Below are 22,445 nucleotides of genomic sequence, written 5' to 3'. Positions count from 1 at the left end.
TAACATTGTGAATGTTTTGGTTTTTGAAAAAAAAATTCTCTTGTGTTTAGCTTTGTTGCAGAGAGAAACATTTGTACTTTTCATTTAAAGCAGAAGTACATAATTGTTATGTTATAAAGAATAACAACTATACATTGCTATTTGCAAGAAACAAATATTTATATTATTCTGTCACATAATCTAACTTGAAATTGATACTTTTATTTCAGTGTCAGTCTGCTGTCAAACTGAATCTCAGCAGTGCCTCCACGATGTTATGAATATTAACTTTATCTATAACAGTATATTATGTGAACTGGTTTATAGGAGTAATGCGTGTAATTTAATGACACACTTTCTTAGAACTTGTTAAAGATAATAAACACAAAACCTGAATCATTTTAGTTGCTAAAATGTCAATCTATACCGACACCAGATGAATAAACAAAAATTAGCTTTATTAAAAAGATTTAAATTGGAAAATGATCAGCATTTGATGGTAACTAAGCATTCAAAATATATACAGAGAAATAAACTATAATCCAAAAATAATCGATTAAAGCAATTACATAGAAACTCCAACTAGCATTAAAAACAGAATTGACACAGAAACCAAACTACAAAGATAATTAAATCATATATTCAAAATAACACAAAAATTGGCTCGATAATAAGAACTAAATATTTGGTACATAAACCCTTCAAGCAAATTGCAAAGAATCAGGTAAACTAATAATCATGACAAACTGTCAGATAATAATTTATCACAATTCCTAATTCACCCAGCGTTATTGTCGACTGATAAGACCAGGCGGTAGGAATTATCAAAAACACAAAGCTATAAAAGACAATTAGTTTACCTGATCAAATAGACATAGACATTTTAAATAAATGTGAGATGTAATCTTAATGACGTTAACATTTAAGGTGACATAATTTCATACATCACCAAAAGGAAATAAATTCCCCCTTTGTAAGTAGGAATCAAGCTGTCAGGTCGTAGGTCTGTCCGAATAGGCTAAACTAGCCTCAGCAGTTATAATCCAATAGTCTCGGACCTGTGTAGTTGATTAGAAAATTACCAACTCCATATAAGATTTGACCAGTTCCAAATACAGGAAAAAACTACCCCCTCCCATTAGGATAGGCCCTATATATCACAATTCACTATTCTAGGAGAAGTAATTAATTATAATATTTTAATCATTAACATAAAATCAATTAGATGAAATATTATTGTTCTGACAGTAGATGGCTCTTACATATAGGGTAAAAATTCAAGAAAAATAATTTGTTTACCCCCACATTCCTAGACTACAATCAAGGTCATAAATTGCACTTATTTACAGAAATAAGCGACAAGCTGGAGCCTAAGCAAGTAAACTGAGCAGAACTACCTTGAATAGTGAAAAATATATTGATATAAAAAAATCTTCTACTCAGGTTTTTATATATATACACTAATTACTACAAAGTTCTAGAATATTCTCTTACATTCTCCAGTGAAAATAAGTTGATGGTTTAAAATAAAGTAGGTGTGAGTAACAAAACATATTGGAGATGTAGTCATAGTTAAACTCTGCCTGGTAATAAAACACATTCCAAAATAAGGAGGGGGATTGTGTGTGAGTGAAGCTGCAATTCTAGAAATTACTAGAAAGTGACTATAACTAAATACATTCATATTGTGTATATACATCAGCCATATTGGCTATATTCTGTACCACTACTAATTTGAAAAAGATTACTGAATCTCAAGCATGACAGCTCAGCTTCAAAATACTTAGATGCTGAATTACTACTGCAGTGTAATATATTCACAGACAAAAAGAGTTGAATTAGAGGGAATATGCTAATGCTTCAATCAAACTAAATATTTTTAGTAATTTTATTTAAAGGGACTACAAACTTGCAAAATTCTTATATTTATAGGATAGAACATTGTTTAAACATGTCACACGTATTGTTTGTATGAAAAAAAGTTCTATTTATATATTGTGTTTACCATTATAGTAAAAAAACATTACATGCTCTAGATGTCATTTTAATACTATATACCCTAGACTACTGTAATTATATATAGGTATAGATATAGTTGTATCTCTATATTAAAGCACTTGGCAGTCCTTTTTTCCTAACACGTGAGACCTCATATTTTTGAGCCCTTATAACCTTTTTTTATGCATTTTTTTATTAATAATTTTTATTAAACAGTGTTATTTTGTGAGTGTAACTGTACTTTTAAATGTATATATGATGTGTTTTGTGCAACTTTTTTGACACGCATAACGGTTAACCAGAGCTCTACCCTGTCGCGCTACCCTGAAACGTGTTAAATTCAATTGCGCTCAAGTTCTTTCAACTTGTAATAAGCATGCTACTTCCAATGCACGCAAAGAGCCGCAATAAACCCCTTATTGCTTGTGTGCAACAGTTAGCACGGCACTCGTAATCTAGCGCTATATTGTAGTGTATTAATCACATCCTTTCTTTCCTTTCCCTGTAGACAGACAAAAGCCAACAAACTCATTTTCAACAACTGTTTAAGATTTTAAAAAGAATGGGTTATAATCACGGAGAATGGTGAGCTTCTAATTATCTGTTTCTTCCACCATGTAGCTGTGGCTCATAACTTTTGTTCAAGTGACCTTTTACTTCCAGCCTGCATGTGTAGAAAGCTTATGCAAAAGTAAAGTGTGGGTAGCCTTGTTTGATTTTAGCTCCTAATGTTACTTACCTTGTAATTATGACAAACAATTAGGCTTTGTATTTGTGTACTGCACCAGTAAGCAGCTTTATATCCTTTTAAATTAAAAAACAAAGATTTTTTTTATTTTTTTTAAAATACAGGGAAAATAGCTGTATGTTAATGGAAATTCCAAACTTAACTCCTGCCCCCCTCCCCAATTCACTACATTCAAGTACTTCTGGAAAAATGTGCCACATTAACCAAGGACATCTTTATTTTAACAATGGAAGGTTTACTTTTTTGGGGAGTGAGGGGAATAATGTTATTTTTAAATATAGATTTAATTATCATAAAAGGATTTAACCAGGGGTTCTGCTTTTCCACAGGTGACTGAGAATGTAAATGCATTTTTTTTTGACAGTTAATTTTCCATGTTTTTTTATAGCTTATGTCAATTATTAGTGTTTCCAGTGGAGAATGGGATATTTATAAGGATATCAAGAGATGTGAAGAAACCTACTTTTGAAAAAGACTACATATATAGCACTCAAGGGATTTTAAGTGGGAGTGTCAGTTTATAGACTGAGTTTACAAATAATATACAACTTGCAGCTGTGAAGCTGAATAGACAACAGGGGGGAAAAAGGTAATAAATGTTAAAGGGTTCAACTGCATTAAAATATAACCTTTATTACGTCAAAAAACACACAATTAAGATAGGAGAAATGAATAGATAAAAACACTTTAAGGTACCTATAATACAATCAGCTTGGTTGAAAAAGGTGCAACTGACCAAAAGATACTAAGGTGAGCACTTACAGTATAATTACAAGAGTAGCAATTTATTGATATTTCTTTCTAATGACACGATGAGTCCACGGATCATCATTAATTACTGTTGTGAATATCACTCCTGCCCAGGAGGAGGCGGCAAAGAGCACCACAGCAAAGCTGTTAAATATCTCCTCCCTTCCCTCCCACTCCAGTCATTCTCTTTACCACCTCCTTGCTCTTAACGTAGGCAAAGTAGTTCAGACCGGAACATTAATCAGGAGATTGTTGTTCTTTTCTTGGTGTCTTCATCCTTCTTTCAGGAGGACGGTTTCTACACAATCTGGGCGTGATACGTGAACTATGATTCTTTTTACAGGTGACTAAGGATCTTCGTCAGTCTTCTGTTTAAAGTAAGAGACAGAAAGCTACGGCTACTTCTGTTGCTTGTGGCTGAAGAGTACATTTGCTTGGTTTATGAAACTGCTAAACAGCAGCCTCCCGAGGGTTGTTCCCTCTTCCTGGGTATTCAAAATGAAGGCTTATGGATCAGATTTGCAAGCCTGCAACCTGGTACTCTCTTTACACTTTTTCAAACTTCTATAAATGTAACTCTTTTGCCTTGGTTGAGGCCTCTTTTGGGAGAAAGGGTTTTCAAGCAGCGGTGCCTTCCGTTTAGGTTTCCTGTCTTGGCCCTCCCTTATCATCTGTGTACTCTAGCTTGGGTATTGATTCCCAACAGTAATTAATAATGATCCGTGGACTCATCGTGTCATTAGAAAGAAAACAAAATTTCTTTCATGTAATTGGCTAGAGTCCATGAGCTAGTGACGTATGGGATATACAATCCTACCAGGAGGGGCAAAGTTTCCCAAACCTCAAAATGCCTATAAATACACCCCTCATCACACCCACAATTCAGATTTCTACGTTGATATGCGCTTCTCAGCATTGTTGAAGCCCGATTCCTCTCAGAGTACAGCGAATGTCAGAGGGACGTGAAGGGAGTATCACTTATTGAATATGATGATTTCCCTAACGGGGGTCTATTTCATAGGTTCTCTGTTATCGGTCGTAGAGATTCATCTCCTACCTTCCTTTTCAGATCGACGATATACTCTCAATTTACCATTACCTCTACTGATAACTGTTTCAGTACTGGTTTGGCTATCTGCTATATATGGATGGGTGTCTTTTGGCAAGTATGTTTTTTATTATTTAAGACACCCCAGCTATGGTTTGGCACTTTATGCATTTATATAAAGTTCTAAATATATGTATTGTACTTATATTTGCCATGAATCAGGTTCATGTATTTCCTTCTGCAGACTGTCAGTTTCATATTTGGGGAAAATAAACATTTTTAAGACATTTTTTTCTTACCTGGGGTTTAGTCTTTTTTTCAATTGACTACTTTCTTGCAAATTGCGGGCGGTATTAGGCCTGCGGGTGCGCCAAATGCTAGACTTTATTGCGTCATTCTTGGCGCGAGAATTTTTTTGGCGAGAGAAATTAGTCTGACGCAACTTCGTCATTTCCGGCGTCATAGTTGAAGCCGAAGCCTTACACACGGTTGCGTCATTAGTGACGCGAGTGTGTCATTTTCATTATTTTAATACCCCATTGATGTTTGCCTCTTGACTTTTTCTCTATCAGAGGGCTATGCTATTTGCATTTTTTCCCATTCCTGAAACTGTCATATAAGGAAATTGATAATTTTGCTTTATATGTTGTTTTTTCTTTTTGCAAGATGTCTCAATCTGATCCTGCCTCAGAAGTTTCTGCTGGAACATTGCTGCCTGACATCGGTTCTACCAAAGCTAAGTGCATTTGTTGTAAGATTGTGGAAATTATTTTGCCGAATGTCATTTATAATAGTTGTCATGATAAACTTTTACATGCAGACAGTGTGTCCATCAGTAATAGTACATTGCCAGTTGCAGTTCCTTCAACTTCTAATGTACATGATATACCTATGAATTTTAAAGAATTTGTTTCTGATTCTATCCAGAAGGCTTTGTCTGCATTTCCACCTTCTAATAAATGTAAAAGGTCTTTCTCTTGTAAGATGTATCGAGTCCACGGATTCATCCTTTACTTGTGGGATATTCTCCTTCCCAACAGGAAGTGGCAAAGAGAGCACACAGCAGAGCTGTCCATATAGCTCCCCCTCTAGCTTCACCCCCCAGTCATTCTCTTTGCCGGCTCTAAGCAATCGGAAGGGTAAAGTGAATGTGGTGTTAGAAATTTAGTTTTTATTTTCTACAAGCAAAAGTTTGTTATTTTAAATGGTGCCGGTGTGTACTATTTACTCTCTAGCAGAAAGGAGATGAAGATTTCTGCAGGGAGGAAGATGATTTTAGCATGTTGTAACTAAAATCCACTGCTGTTCCCACAAAGGACTGAGGAGTACAAGAAAACTTCAGTTGGGGGGAACAGTTTGCAGGTTAGGCTGCAAAAAAAGGTATGTTCAGTCATTTATTTCTAGACAAGACTGTGATAATGCTAGAAAGGACTGATAATATCCCCATGAGGGAAGGGTAAGCTGCATTCAGAAACTATGTATGGAATGTTAAGCTTACATAACAGGGCTAGTTTATGCTGGTTGACACTATTTTCATGGCAAACGTTTTTTATTGAAAATTTCGTTTGTTTGAGACACTTTGAGGGTTAATTTGTTTTTTTTTCAGGGGTTGTTACCCACGTGGCTATTATTCAAACACTTGGGAGTGTTTCTTTAGGCCTCACAAGCACCGTAGTGAGGTGGGGGGGCCTAATTTCGCGCCTCAGATGCGCAGTTAATTTTGACTAGAAGTTCAGGCTGCTTCACATGGAGGGTCCGGCTGCAGTTTGAGGGCATATAAGAAGTTTTTTTCCCCACAAATCTGGTTCCTAAGGGCAGGTAGGGCCACAGCAGAGCTGTGGCAGGGTGCTGAACGTTTTTTAGCCGTTTTTTTGGCTTACTGTCGATCCGGTTTGGGCATTAAGGGGTTAATCATTTTTATTGCTAGTGGTGCAATCTTACTAATGCTTTAGGTACATACTGTAAAAATTTCGAAAAGTTTGCTGCATTTTTTCACTGTTTTGCAAAATTGTGTGCTTTTTTTTTATCTCTTAAAGGCACAGTAACGTTTTTTTCAAAGTGTGTTTTTACAAGTGTGTTTTTACTTGATTAAAGTGATTTCCAAGCCTGTTTGTTTTAATACTAGTCTGTTAAACATGTCTGACACCAAGGAAAATCCTTGTTCAATGTGTTTAGAAGCCATGGTGGAACCCCCCCTCAGAATGTGTCCCACTTGTACTGATATGTCTATACACTTTAAAGAACATATTGTTGCTCTTAAGAATGTGGCCCAAGATGATTCTCAGACAGAAGGTAACGAGGTTAGCCCGTCAGCCTCTCCCCAAGTGTCACAACCAGTTACGCCCGCTCAAGCGACGCCTAGCACCGCTAGTGCGTCTAACTCTTTTACCTTGCAAGACTTGGTGGCAGTTATGAATAATACTCTCTCAGTGTTTTTATCTAAACTGCCCGTGTTACCTGCAAAGCGTGATAGCTCTGTTTTAAGAACAGATTCTGAGCATTCTGACGCTTTAGTAGCCGTATCAGATATACCCTCACAACGCTCTGAAGTGGGGGCGAGGGATGTGCTGTCTGAGGGAGAAATTTCCGATTCAGGAAAGGTTTCTCCTCAGACAGATTCAGATACGTTGGCTTTTAAATTTAAACTAGAACACCTCCGCTTATTGCTCAGGGAGGTATTAGTTACTCTGGATGTCTGCGACCCTATGGTGGTTCCAGAGAAATTGTGTAAAATGGACAAGTATCTAGAAGTTCCTGTTTACACTGATGTGTTCCCGGTCCCTAAGAGGATTGCGGATATCGTTACTAGGGAGTGGGATAGACCAGGTATTCCCTTTGTTCCCCCTCCTGTTTTTAAGAAAATGTTCCCCATATCTGACCCCATGCGGGACTCGTGGCAGACGGTCCCTAAGGTGGAGGGGGCTATTTCTTCACTTGCTAAACGCACAACCATACCAATTGAAGACAGTTGTGCTTTTAAAGACCCTATGGATAAAAAGTTAGAGGGTTTACTTAAGAAAATTTTTGTTCAACAAGGTTTTCTTCTCCAACCTATTGCGTGCATAGTTCCTGTAACTACTGCAGCTGCTTTCTGGTTCGAGGCGCTGGAAGATGCGCTCCAGACGGAGACCTCATATGAGGACATTATGGACAGAATTAAGGCTCTTAAGATGGCTAATTCTTTTATCACAGATGCCACTTTCCAACTAGATAAGTTAGCGGCAAAGAATTCAGGTTTCGCCATTTTAGCGCGCAGGGCGCTATGGCTAAAGTCCTGGTCGGCCGATGTGTCGTCAAAATCCAAACTCTTGAACATCCCTTTCAAAGGAAAGACCCTCTTCGGGCCTGAATTTAAAGAGATTATTTCAGAAATCACTGGGGGAAAAGGCTATGCTCTCCCTCAGGACAAGTCCTTTAAGATAAACAACAAACAAAATAATTTTCGTTCCTTTCGGAATTTCAGTAGCGGTCTCGCTTCATCCTCCCCTGCTACTAAGCAAGAGGGTAACGCTTCGCAACCCAGGTCAGCCTGGAAACCTTACCAGGGCTGGAACAAGGGTAAACAGGCCAAGAAGCCTGCAGCTGCCTCCAAGACAGCATGATGGGGTAGCCCCAGATCCGGGACCGGATCTAGTAGGGGGCAGACTCTCTCTCTTTGCTCAGGCCTGGGCAAGAAACGTACACGATCCCTGGGCCTTAGAGATTGTATCCCAGGGATATCTTCTAGAATTCAAGGACTTCCCTCCAAGGGGAAGGTTCCACATTTCTCGTCTGTCTACAGACCAGACAAAGAAAGAGGAGTTCTTACGCTGTGTAGAAGACCTACACACAATGGGTGTGATCCACCCAGTTCCAATTGCGGAACAAGGGCTGGGTTTTTACTCAAACCTGTTTGTGGTTCCCAAGAAAGAAGGAACTTTCAGACCAATCCTGGATCTCAAAATTCTAAACAAATTCCTCAGAGTCCCATCATTCAAGATGGAGACCATTCGGACAATCTTGCCAATGATCCAGGAGGGTCAATATATGACTACCGTGGATCTAAAGGATGCGTATCTGCACATTCCTATCCACAAAGATCATCACCAGTTTCTCAGGTTCGCCTTTCTGGACAAGCATTACCAATTTGTGGCTCTTCCTTTCGGGTTGGCCACTGCTCCCAGAATTTTCACAAAGGTGCTAGGGTCCCTCCTGGCGGTTCTAAGACCGCGGAGCATAGCAGTGGCGCCTTATCTAGACGACATCTTAATTCAAGCGTCGACTTTCCAAAGAGCCAAGTCTCACACGGAAATTGTATTGGCCTTTCTGAGGTCTCACGGGTGGAAGGTGAACATCAAAAAGAGTTCTCTCTCTCCCCCCTCACAAGAGTTTCCTTCCTAGGAACTCTAATAGACTCGGTAGAAATGAAAATATTTCTGACGGAGGTCAGAAAGTTAAAACTCTTAACCACCTGCCGAGCCCTTCATTCCATTCCTCGGCCATCTGTAGCTCAGTGCATGCAGACAATCGGGCTAATGGTAGCGGCAATGGACATAGTCCCTTTTGCACGGATACACCTCAGACTGCAACTATGCATGCTCAAACAGTGGAATGGGGATTATGCAGATTTGTCTCCTCAAATACAGCTGGACCAGGGGACCAGAGATTCTCTTCTCTGGTGGTGGTCTCAGGATCACCTGTCTCAGGGAATGTGTTTCCGCAGACCAGAGTGGGTCATTGTAACCACCGACGCCAGTCTGTTGGGCTGGGGTGCAGTCTGGGACTCCCTGAAAGCTCAGGGCTTATGGTCTCGGGAAGAAGCTCTTCTTCCGATAAACATTCGGGAACTGAGGGCGATATTCAACGCGCTCCAGGCATGGCCTCAGCTAGCTGCGGCCAAATTCATCAGATTTCAGTCGGACAACATCACGACTGTAGCTTACGTCAATCATCAAGGGGGAACAAGGAGTTCCCTAGCAATGATGGAAGTAACAAAAATAATCAGGTGGGCAGAGGATCACTCTTGCCATCTCTCAGCAATTCACATCCCAGGAGTAGACAACTGGGAGGCGGATTTTCTAAGTCGTCAGACTTTTCACCCGGGGGAGTGGGAACTCCACCTGGAGGTATTTGCCCAGCTGACTCAGCTATGGGGCACTCCAGAATTGGATCTGATGGTGTCCCGTCAGAACACCAAGCTTCCTCTTTACGGGTCCAGATCCCGGGATCCCCAGGCGGTGCTGATAGATTCTCTAGCAGCGCCTTGGTCCTTCAATCTGGCCTATGTTTTCCACCGTTTCCTCTCCTCCCTCGTCTGGTTGCCAGAATCAAGCAGGAGAGAGCTTCGGTGATTCTAATAGCGCCTGCGTGGCCACGCAGGACCTGGTATGCAGTCCTAGTGGACATGTCATCTGTTCCACCATGGACACTACCAATGAGGCAGGACCTTCTAATACAAGGTCCTTTCAAACATCCAAATCTAATTTCTCTGCGTCTGACTGCTTGGAGATTGAACGCCTAATTCTATCAAAGCGTGGATTCTCTGAGTCGGTTATTGATACCCTGATTCAGGCTAGAAAGCCTGTCACCAGGAAAATCTAGCATAAGATTTGGCGAAAATATCTTTTTTGGTGCGAATCCAAGGGTTACTCATGGAGTAAGATTAGGATTCCCAGGATATTGTCCTTTCTCCAAGAAGGTTTGGAGAAAGGATTATCAGCTAGTTCCTTAAAAGGACAGATATCTGCTTTGTCTATTCTTTTACACAAACATCTGGCAGAGGTACCAGACGTTCAAGCGTTTAGTCAGGCTTTAGTCAGAGTCAAGCCTGTTTATAGTCCTGTGGCTCCGCCATGGAGTCTGAATTTAGTTCTTTCAGTTCTGCAAGGGGTTCCGTTTGAACCTTTACATTCCATAGATATTAAGCTTTTATCTTGGAAAGTTTTGTTTTTGGTAGCTATCTCTTCTGCTCGAAGAGTTTCAGAGTTATCTGCTTTACAGTGTGATTCACCTTACCTGGTTTTCCATGCAGATAAGGTAGTTTTGCGTACCAAACCCGGTTTTCTTCCTAAGGTTGTGTCTAATAAGAATATTAACCAGGAAATTGTTGTTCCTTCTCTGTGTCCTAATCCTTCTTCGAAGAAGGAACGTCTGTTACACAATCTTGATGTGGTTCGTGCTTTAAAGTTCTATTTACAAGCAACTAAGGATTTCAGACAAACAACTTCATTGTTTATCTATTCTGGTAAAAGGAGAGGTCAGAAGGCGACTGCTACCTCTCTTTCCATTTGGCTGAAAAGCATCATCCGTTTGGCCTATGAGACTGCTGGCCAGCAGCCTCCCGAAACAATTACTGCTCATTCTACCAGAGCAGTGGCTTCCACATGGGCTTTTAAAAATGAGGCTTCTGTTGAACAGATTTGTAAGGCAGCGATTTGGTCTTCGCTGCATACTTTTTCCAAATTTTACAAATTTGATACTTTTGCTTCTTCGGAGGCTATTTTTGTGAGAGAGGTTTTACAAGCAGTGGTGCCTTCCGTTTAAGGTACCTGTCTTGTTCCCTCCCTTCATCCGTGTCCTAAAGCTTTGGTATTGGTATCCCACAAGTAAAGGATGAATCCGTGGACTCGATACATCTTACAAGAGAAAACAGAATTTATGCTTGCCTGATAAATTACTTTCTCTTGTGATGTATCGAGTCCACGGCCCGCCCTGGCTATTAAGTCCGGTAGTTTTTTTGTTTAAACTACAGTCACCACTGCACCTTATGGTTTCTCCTTTTTCTTCCTAACCTTTGGTCGAATGACTGGGGGGTGGAGCTAGAGTGGGAGCTATATGGACAGCTCTGCTGTGTGCTCTCTTTGCCACTTCCTGTTGGGAAGGAGTATATCCCACAAGTAAAGGATGAATCCGTGGACTCGATACATCACAAGAGAAAGTAATTTATCAGGTAAGCATAAATTCTGTTTTTAAAACTTCTCATTCAGTTGATGAAATTTCAAATGACCAACAACATAATAATTTATCCTCCTCTGATGAGGATCTATCTGATACAGAAGATCCTTCCTCAGACATTAACACTGACAAATCTACTTATTTATTTAAAATAGAGTATATGCGTTCTTTATTAAAAGAAGTGTTAATTACTTTGGATATTGAGGTAAACAGTCCTCTTGACGTTCAGTCTAATAAAGGTTTAAATGCTGTTTTTAAACCTCCTGTGGTTTCTCCAGGGGTTTTTCCTGTTCCTGAGGCTATTCCTGATATGATAAGGAATGGAATAAACCAGGTACTTCTTTTATTCCTTCTTCAAGGTTTAAAAAATTGTATCCTTTACCAGCAAATTCTATAGAGTTTTGGGGAAAAATCCCCAAAGTTGATGGGGCTATTTCTACTCTTGCTAAACGTACCACTATTCCTATGGAAGATAGTACTTCCTGTAAGGATCCTTTAGATAGGAAGCTTGAATCTTATCTAAGGAAGGCCTATTTATATTCAGGTCATCTTCTCAGACCTGAAATTTCTTTGGCTGATGTTGCGGCTGCATCAACTTTATGGTTGGAGAATTTAGCGCAACAAGAATTGGATTCTGACATATCTAGCATTATTCGCTTACTGCAATATGCTAATCATTTTATTTGTGATGCCATTTTTGATATTAGCAAAATTGATGTTAGATCCATGTCTTTAGCTATATTAGCTAGAAGAGCTTTGTGGCTTAAATCTTGGAATGCTGATATGACATCTAAATCTAGATTACTATCTCTCTCTTTCCAAGGTAATAATTTATTTGGTTCTCAGTTGGATTCTATTATTTCAACTATTACTGGGGAAAGGGAGTTTTTCTGCCTCAGGATAAAAAACCTAAGGGTAAATCTAAGGCTTCTAACCGTTTTCGTTCCTTTCGTCAAAATAAGCAACAAAAACTCAATCCTTCCCCCAAGGAATCTGTTTCCAATTGGAAGCCTTCCTCAAATTGGAATAAATCCAAGCCATTTAAGAAACCAAAGTCAGCCCCTAGGTGCGGTCCTCATTCCAGCTCAGAGTTAGACCTCCTGTGAAGATTTTTTCTCTCGCGTATCCCAGCAAATCCAGTAAAAGCTCAGTCTTTCCTGAAGTGTGTTTCAGACCTGGAGTCTTCAGGGGCAATCATGCCAGTTCCTTTTCAGGAACAAGGTTTGGGGTTTTATTCAAATCTATTCATTGTCCCAAAGAAGGAAAATTTATTCAGACCATTTCTGGATCTGAAAACTTTGAATCGTTATTTAAGAGTACCAACTTTCAAGATTCTGCCTTTTGTTCAGCGAGGACATTATATGTCCACAATAGACTTGCAGGCTGCATACCTTCATATTCCGATTCATCCAGAACATTATCAGTTCCTGAGATTCTCTTTTCTAGACAAGCATTACCAATTTGTTGCTCTTCCATGTGGCCTAGCAACATCTCCAAGAATCTTTTCAAAGGTTCTAGGTGCCCTACTATCTGTAATCAGAGAACAGGGTATTGCAGTGTTTCCTTATTTGGACGATATCTTGGTACTAGCTCAGTCTTTACATTCTGCAGAATCTCACACGAATCAACTAGTGTTGTTTCTTCGGAAACATGGTTGGAGGATCAATTTACCAAAAAGTTTCTTGATTCCTCAGACAAAGGTCACCTTTTTAGGTTTCCAGATAGATTCAGTGTCCATGACTCTGTCTCTAACAGACAAGAGACGTTTAAAATTGGTTGCAACCTGCCGGCACCTTCAGTCTCAGTCATTCCCTTCAGTGGCTATGTGCATGGAAGTTTTAGGTCTCATGAGTGCAGCATCGGACACGATCCCCTTTGCTCGTTTTCACATGAGACCTCTACAGCTTTGTATGCTGAACCAATAGTGCAGGAATTATACAAAGATATCACAATTAATATCCTTAAATCCCAATGTACGACACACTCTGACGTGGTGGATAGATCACCATTGTTTAGTTCAAGGGGCTTCTTTTGTTCGGCCAACCTGGACTGTGATCACAACAGATGCGAGTCTTTCAGGTTGGGGAGCTGTTTGGGGATCTCTGACAGCACAAGGGGTTTGGAAATCTCAAGAGGCGAGATTACCAATAAATATTTTAGAACTCCGTGCAATTCTCAGAGCTCTTCAGTTTTGGCCTCTGTTAAAGAGAGAACCGTTCATTTGTTTTCAGACAGACAATATCACAACAGTGGCATATGTCAATCATCAGGGTGGGACTCACAGTCCCCAAGCTATGAAAGAAGTATCTTGGATACTTGCTTGGACGGAATCCAGCTCCTGTCTAATCTCTGAGGTGCATATCCCAGGTGTAGACAATTGGGAGGCGGATTATATCAGCCTCCAGACTTTACATCCGGGGAAGTGGTCTCTCCATCCAGATGTGTTTTCTCAGGTTGTTCAGATGTGGGGTCTTCCAGAGATAGATCTCATGGCCTCTCATCTAAACAAGAAACTTCTCAGATACCTGTCCAGGGATGTTCAGGCGGAAGCAGTGGATGCGCTGACACTTCCTTGGTGTTATCATCCTGCTTACATTTTCCCGCCTCTAGTTCTCCTTCCAAGAGTGATCTCCAAAATCATCATGGAACAATCGTTTGTGTTGCTGGTGGCTCCAGCATGGCCACACAGGATTTGGTATGCGGATCTGGTTCGGATGTCCAGTAGCCAGCCTTGGCCACTTCCGTTAAGGCCGGACCTACTGTCTCAAGGTCCGTTTTTCCATCAGGATCTCAAATCATTAAATTTGAAGGTATGGAAATTGAACGCTTAGTACTAAGTCATAGAGGTTTCTCTGACTCAGTGATTAATACTATGTTACCAGCTCGTAAATCTGTCTCTATAAAGATTTATTATAGAGTTTGGAAGACTTACATTTCATGGTGTTCTCATAAATTCTCTTGGCATTCTTTTAGAATTCCTAGAATTTTACAGTTTCTTCAGGATGGTTTGGATAAGGGTTTGTCTGCAGTTCCTTGAAGGGACAAATCTCTGCTCTTTCTGTTTTATTTCACAGAAAGATTGCTATACTTCCTGATTTTCACTGTTTTGTACAGGCTTTAGTTCGTATTAAGCCTGTCATTAAATCAATTTCTCCTCCTTGGAGTCTTAATTTGGTTTTGAAGGCTTTACAGGCTCCTCCATTTGAGCCTATGCAGTCTTTGGACATTAAACTACTTTCTTGGTAAGTGTTGTTCCTTTTAGCTATCTCTTCTGCTAGAAGAGTTTCTGAGCTATCTGCTCTTTTCTTGTGAGTCTCCTTTTCTGATTTTTCATCAGGATAAGGCAGTTTTGCGGACTTCTTTTTCATTTTTACCTAAGGTTGTGAATTCTTACAACATTAGTAGAGAAATTGTTGTCCCTTCCTTGTGTCCTAATCCAAAGAATTCTTTGGAAAGATCATTACATTCTTTGGATGTGGTAAGAGCTTTGAAATATTATGTGGAAGCTACTAAAGATTTCAGGAAAACTTCCAGTCTATTTGTTATATTTTCTGGTCCTAGGAAAGGTCAGAAGGCTTCTGCTATTTCCTTGGCTTCTTGGTTAAAACTTTTGATTCATCAAGCTTATTTGGAGTCGGGTCAGGCCCCGCCTCAGAGAATTATAGCTCATTCTACTAGATCAGTCTCCACTTCGTGGGCTTTTAAGAATTAAGCTTCAGTTGATCAGATTTGCAAAGCAGCAACTTGGTCCTCTTTGCATACATTTACTAAATTCTACCGTTTTGATGTATTTGCTTCTTCGGAAGCAGTTTTTGGTAGAAAAGTTCTTCAGGCAGCTGTTTCAGTTTGATTCTTCTGCTTTTGATTTAAGTTTTTTTCTTTCATTTATGAGAATAAACTTATTTTTTTGGGTTGTGGATTAATTTTTTCAGCGGAAAATGGCTGTTTTTATTTGTATCCCTCCCTCTCTAGTGACTCTTGCGTGGAGTTCCACATCTTGGGTATTGCTATCCCATACGTCACTAGCTCATGGACACTTGCCAATTACATGAAAGAAAACATAATTTATGTAAGAACTTACCTGATAAATGAATTTCTTTCATATTGGCAAGAGTCCATGAGGCCCACTCTTTTTATGGTGGTTATGATTTTTTGTATAAAGCACAATTATTTCCAAATTTCTTTTGTTGATGCTTTCTATTCCTTTCTTTATCACCCCACTTCTTGGCTATTCGTTAAACTGAATTGTGGGTGTGGTGAGGGGTGTATTTATAGGCATTTTGAGGTTTGGGAAGCTTTGCCCCTCCTGGTAGGATTGTATATCCCATACGTCACTAGCTCATGAACTCTTGCCAATATGAAAGAAATGAATTTATCAGGAAAGTTCTTACATAAATTATGTGTTATGCTTACCTGATAAATGTATTTATTTCTTGACACAATGAGTTCACAGCCTGCCCTGTTATTTAGACAGATTATTAGTATGTTATAAACTTCAGACACCTCTGCACCTTGTTTCTTCCTTTCTCTCCTTTACTTCGGTCGAATGACTGGAGTGGGAGGGAAGGGAGAGATATTTAACAGCTTTACTGTGGTGCTCTTTGCCGCCTCCTGCTGGGCACGAGTGATATTCCCAACAGTAATTAATGATGATCCGTGGACTCATTGTGTCAAGAAAGAAATAAATTTATCGGGTAAGCATAAATTTTGTTATTTATAACGGCCTGATATAGAGAGACTCCTACTAACTAGAGTGTTGACACTGGCTGAAATAAAGCCACTCTCAAAATCTGGAATTGCATTAGTTAATAATCGCTATGTATTTGTGTTCTAAGTGATTTGAAGCCTGAATACGGTAAGGTTTGTAATAATATAACAAACAGGGTGAGTCAATCTAACAGTTTTGAAAATACTCGTAGCCCCACAATTCATTTGTAAACTCAGTCTATGAACTGACACTCCCCACTTAAAATCCCTTGAGTGCTATATATGTAGTCTTTTTCAAAAGTAGGTTTCTTCACCTCTCTTGATATCCTTATAAGTTGTATTTACTACATAGCACCAATTCCACTTATATATTTAGGGACTATTGGGGACACATATTACTTTAAGTAGTGCCATTGGTCTTCCTCAATCTCTTGAGAATGGGCAATTGTGTTGGGCTATATAAATAAGCTTTTCAATGCCTCACTTTTAGTATCTAGTATAAACAATAATTCACTATTGCCAGTGCAGTGTTACATTTAGTGTTACACTAAGCAGCAATCAAGCACTGCAGGGATGGAAATACTACTGATGTTTGTCTTGTTAGACCTCATCAGCTCATGATTTCTGTTTGCTGGATAAAGAAGCTGCTTACCATTCTCAAAATAAGTTATAGCTTGTTGTTTTTAAAAGATATGGGCACCTAAACCTGCTTTCATTTACATGCAGCTAAGCAATTCAAATATATTACTTTGAAGCTTTATATCTCCACTGCTTTTGCTTGGGGGGCTTTCCACATAAAATAAATCTAGCTTTTTAGACATTTCAAATGTTCACATTTTGGCAACTTAAACTATTGGGCATGTAGTTACCAGTGTTCCTTCTAAGGACAGTTTTCTGAGTGGCCCAGCAGTGAAACCGTTCATAAGGGAGCCACACCTTGCAGTCTGCATTGTGTAGTGTTTGCTAATTGCTCTATTTCACTGCTGGGCCGCTCACAAACTGGCCTTAGAGGGAACACTGGTAAATGTGACCCCTAATCTCAATTAAAGTGACAAATTACATTTTCATTTAATGTTTCCATCCGAAAGGGATGTGTTTGAAAATTGCTTATAAGAATGCTCATTTGAGCTTAAAATATATCTGCACTACTATGGAATTATTCAATGAGTAGAACGCTATGCATTTTCTTTAAGTCTCCGGGTACTGGAAACTACAAATAGTCAAAAAAGTGGTAGGGTTGCTGTATACACTCCGATTCAGACTTACCCTTTGACTCCAGCAAGTAACTCTTAGACTGAAAACTCTTTAGAGAGCACAAGCCTCTAAATCCCTCTATCTTACTTTGTTTTATCCATGCCTGCCTTTATTTATTTCACCAGCTATTCCTCATGTATAGCACAGAGTAATATGATACAGATAATCAAAACCATGATGATGGTAATAATTCTCATAAATAGTAAGTCATCTTAGTACAGATACTTCAGTTATCCTCTACGATGGCTAAAAGATGCCAAATAGGTAGCAGAAGAGAGAGAGAATGCATTTGTGTGTTCTCTTGCTCTGGCATAGCAATACATCTGTCTATGTACAATGTAAAGTGACATGTTACTCAACATAAATTCTTATTTATCATTCAGGGAGCTATGAGATAGAAAACGTTTTATGGAATTAAATCAGAGAGTTCTTGTTTTATAATTTAATGGGCTTTTCATAAGAATTTGTTAATTTTAACATCAGAACATTATACTCATTGTACTGTATTTAACATTTGGATTAGATTTTTTTATTCCAGATGAAAGGCTTTGAAACAGGTTTCTTCTGTAATATTTGTATCATTACGGTGTATATGGGTATATTTGTAGATAAAATTGCAAACACCTGCTGCATGCTAATGGTTGGTTTAACCTAGAAGAATTAGATTTTTTTATTGCAATATTATTTCACTCCTGTTTTGCAGCTGTCACCATATCCCCTTTGGTTTAGTGCGGGGGATGAAGACCCGCAGAGGAAATGTGGTTTTTCTGGAAGATGTCTTAGATGAAGCTCGCTCAAGGATGCTGAAAAATATGGCAACTACGGACAGTGAGATTTTTCTTGTTTACATAAACAAATAGAATTAGTTTTTTAATAATGGGTTAAATTTTATCCTTGTCTTTTCCCTTCACTCTCAAGCAAGGTTTTCCCTCCCAATTTTTCTTAACATTTGCCTCTTTGTCCATTACATTACTGTCTCTGTTTTATAGTATCCTTGTCTGCTTCTTCTTCTCTATCTTTCTCCATTTAATTATTTCTCTATCTCTCTCGTCTGTCTTCTTTATTTTCACCTTACTTGTTCTCCCTTTTATACAATATATCTTTCCACCTTATCCCTTCATTATATATATATATATATATATATATATATATATATAATTTTTTATTTTTTTCCCATTTTTTTGTTTTTTTCCTAGACTGTTTTTCATTCTTATATTTTATTAAAACTCTGTAATTACTAGTGTAGTCATCAGTCCCTAATAGCTAGTGTTTTATGTGTGTGTTATGTGTTTGTAGACATTGTTTCTGTTTGGAAATTACATTAAGTGAGCACTTAAAAGGATACTAAACCCAATTTTTTTTCTTTCATGTTTCATGCAATTTTAAGCAACTTTCTAATTTACTCCTATGATCAATGTTTCATCATTTTCTTGCTATCTTTATTTCACTTCTGAGCTTACATTTCTGCTTTTTCAATCAGCAAGCGCTACCCAGGGTGCTGAACCAAAAATGGGCCGGCTCTTAAGCTTACATTCCTGCTTTTTTCTGATAAAGATACCAAGAGAACAAAGAAAATTTTATAATATGAGTAAATTAGAAAGTTGCTTAAAATTGCATGCTCTATCTGGACCATGAAAGAAAAAATGTGGGTTTCATATCTCTTTAACCCCTTAATGACCAAGGACGTACGCCACACGTCCTCAAAAAAAATACAGTTAATGACCGAGGACGTGTGGCGTACGTCCTTGGTCTGGAAAGCAGCTGGAAGCGATCCTGCTTGCTTCCAGCTGCTTTCCGGTTATTGCAGTGATGCCTCGATATCGAGGCATCCTGCAATAACCCCCCTTGGCCATTCGATGCAGAGAGAGCCACTCTGTGGCCCTCTCTGCACCGGACATCGGTGGCCGGTATCGTTGGTGGGTGGGAGCAAGTCTGGGAGGCGGGTGGGCGGCCATCGATGTGCGGAGTGGAGGGGGGCGGGATCGGAGGCCTGACAGGCGGGAGCGCGCACGGGGGGCGGCGGGCGCGTGCACAGGGCGGGAGCAGGAGGGAACCGCTACACTGCAGAAAAATAAAGCTGTAAAAAGTAAAAAAAAAAAGTGTTGAAAGCAGTAAATAAACAGCTAAGGGATCTGGAAGAGGTGGGGGGCTGGTCGGGGGGAAGCTACACTACTGAAAAGGGCATTTTTTTTTAAAAAAAAAAGGCAAATTTTTTTACTAAACTGGGTACTGGCAGACAGCTGCCAGTACCCAAGATGGCGCCCATTAAGGCAGAGGGGGAGGGTTAGAGAGCTGTTTGGTGGGGGATCAGTGAGGTTGGGGGCTAAGGTGGGATCCTACACAGCAGCATATGTAAATATGCTATATAAAAAAAAACACAAAAAAAGCCCAAATATAGCTTTTATTTAAGTACTGGCAGAGTTTCTGCCAGTACTTAAGATGGCGGGGACAATTGTGGGGTGGGGGAGGGAAGAGAGCTGTTTGCGAGGGATCAGGGGGTCTCATGTTTCAGGTGGGAGGCTGAGCTCTACACTAAAGCTAAAATTAACCCTGCAAGCTCCCTACAAGCTACATAATTAACCCCTTCACTGCTAGCCATAATACACATGTGAAATGCAGCGGCATTTGGCGGCCTTCTAATTACCAAAAAGCAACGCCAAAGCCATATATGTCTGCTATTTCTGAACAAAGGGGATCCCAGAGAAGCATTTACAACCATTTGTGCCATAATTGCACAAGCTGTTTGTAAATGATTTCAGTGAGAAATCTAAAATTGTGAAAAATTTAACGTTTTTTTTAATTTGATCACATTTGGCGGTGAAATGGTGGCATGAAATATACCAAAATTGGCCTAGATCAATACTTGGGGTTGTCTACTACCCTACACTAAAGCTAAAATTATCCCTAAAAGCTCCCTACATGCTCCATAATTAACCCCTTCACTGCTGGGCATAATACACGCGTAGTGCGCAGTGGCATTTAGCAGCCTTCTAATTACTAAAAAGCAACGCCAAAGCCATATATGTCTGCTATTTCTGAACAAAGGGGATCCCAGAGAAGAATTTACAACCATTTAAGCCGTAATTGCACAAGCTGTTTGTAAATAATTTCAGTGAGAAACCAAAAGTTTGTGAAAAAATTAGTAAAAAAAGTGAACGATTTTTGTATTTAATCGCATTTGGCGGGGAAATGGTGGCATGAAATATGTCTACTAAAAAAAAATATATGCATGTCAATGGATATTCAGAGATTCCTGAAAGATATTAGTGTTCTAATGTAACTAGCGCTAATTTTGAAAAATAATGGTTTGGAAATAGCAAAGTGCTACTTGTATTTATGGCCCTATAACTTACAAAAAAAGCAAAGAACATGTAAACATTGGGTATTTCTAAACTCAGGACAAAATTTAGAAACTATTTAGCACGGGTGTTTTTTTTGGTGGTTGTAGATTTTGGGGGTCAAAGTTAGAAAAAGTGTGTGTTTTTTTCAATTTTTTCCTCATATTTTATAAAAATTTTTTATAGTAAATTATAAGATATGATGAAAATAATGGTATCTTTAGAAAGTCCATTTAATGGCGAGAAAAACGGTATATAATATGTGTGGGTACAGTAAATGAGTAAGAGGAAAATTACAGCTAAACACAAACACCGCAGAAATGTAAAAATAGCCTTGGTCCCAAACGGACAGAAAATGGAAAAGTGCTGTGGTCATTAAGGGGTTAAAGGGATACTGAACCCAAATTATTTCTTTCATGATTCAGATAGAGTATGCAATTTTAAGCAACTTTCTAATTTACTTCTATTATCAATTTTTCTTTGTTCTCTTGCTATCTTTATTTGAAAAAGACAGCATCTAAGCTAAGGAGCAAGGGAATTTGGGGTTCAGGACCATGGACAGCACTTGCTTATTGGTGCTGTCCAATCAACAAGGACAACCCAGGTTGTTCACCAAAAATGGGCCGGCATCTAAAGTTACATTCTTGCCTTTCAAATAAACATACCAAGAGAATGAAGAAATAATAGGAGTAAATTAGAAAGTTGCTTAAAATTGAATGCTCTATCTGAATCGCAAAAGAAAAAAATTGGGTTCAGTGTCCCTTTAAGTACCCACAATGGTATCTCCCTTACCTCTTCTTCTTAAAATAAGTTGTTGCTTCGTAGACTTGAGAGCTAAGGATTTTTGTAGTTCTTTACAAATAAATGTATGCATTAATATCTATAATTAAAATTGTTTGAGGATATGGTCAGGGTGACCCGCATAAGTGAATATTATAGTGTCCCTTTTTTTAATATATACAATTATTTTAATAGTAAGTTTGCAGTTTGTTGTAATTTTTGGGGAGCAAAAAAAAAGGATGACTCATATTATATTATATATATATATATATATATATATATATATATATATATATATATATATATATATATATTCTGCTCCCAAATCTCCCACAAAGATATATGTCCTTGGATATTTAAAAAAAATATAATTCTATGGTCAGCTATAAATTGGTAATTAAAGTTAGCATCCTGATTCAAACAGAGTAACTGTTGAACTAAAAGTAGACTATTTATGAAAAAATGTATTGATACTTGAAGCACAATGAGATTTGAAAACTTTTAAGTTATCATATTTATGTCAGATATACTTTTATTAGTAAGACATGATAGTGCAAAAAGAAAAAAGTTGGATCGATGAAACGTAAGATGTGCCACATATAGCAATAGTATTATTATTAGTATATTCTAAATAAAGACAGTAGATAAATTTGTACTCACAAATAGATACCACCAGTGTGGTGTGGTATCGAGAACTCAGTGACCCAGCGCACTGCCTTCATAAGTCTTGAATGTTCAATCACACCCAGGTTTATAAAACAAACATGAATAACTTCCAGAAGTTTAAGAATTAAAAACTTAAATAAAAAACAAGTGCAACACTCATGCATGAGTGCATTACAAACACTGCAAGTGCAGTGGGAGAACATTTTATTACCGTGTTATTGCTTGCTAATGGGTTAAACACATA

At 38.7% G+C, this 22,445-nt stretch overlaps 1 protein-coding gene across 2 annotated transcripts in view; it reads left to right on the top strand.

The window, feature by feature from the left end:
• Window positions 1-22,445, top strand: part of RARS2 (arginyl-tRNA synthetase 2, mitochondrial) — a 227,136-nt gene that overhangs the window by 55,593 nt on the left and 149,098 nt on the right. For both annotated transcript variants that reach the window (XM_053710526.1, XM_053710525.1), the window contains exons 13-14: window positions 2,486-2,562; window positions 18,121-18,245. In XM_053710526.1, the coding sequence (XP_053566501.1) occupies window positions 2,486-2,562; window positions 18,121-18,245 (202 nt within the window). The remainder of the gene's footprint in view (window positions 1-2,485; window positions 2,563-18,120; window positions 18,246-22,445) is intronic.

Source organism: Bombina bombina, chromosome 4 (genome assembly GCF_027579735.1).
Source record: "Bombina bombina isolate aBomBom1 chromosome 4, aBomBom1.pri, whole genome shotgun sequence".
Classification (NCBI taxonomy): domain Eukaryota; kingdom Metazoa; phylum Chordata; class Amphibia; order Anura; family Bombinatoridae; genus Bombina; species Bombina bombina.
Note: the sequence above shows the minus strand (reverse complement) of the source record. Positions and strands in the feature narration are given on the sequence as shown.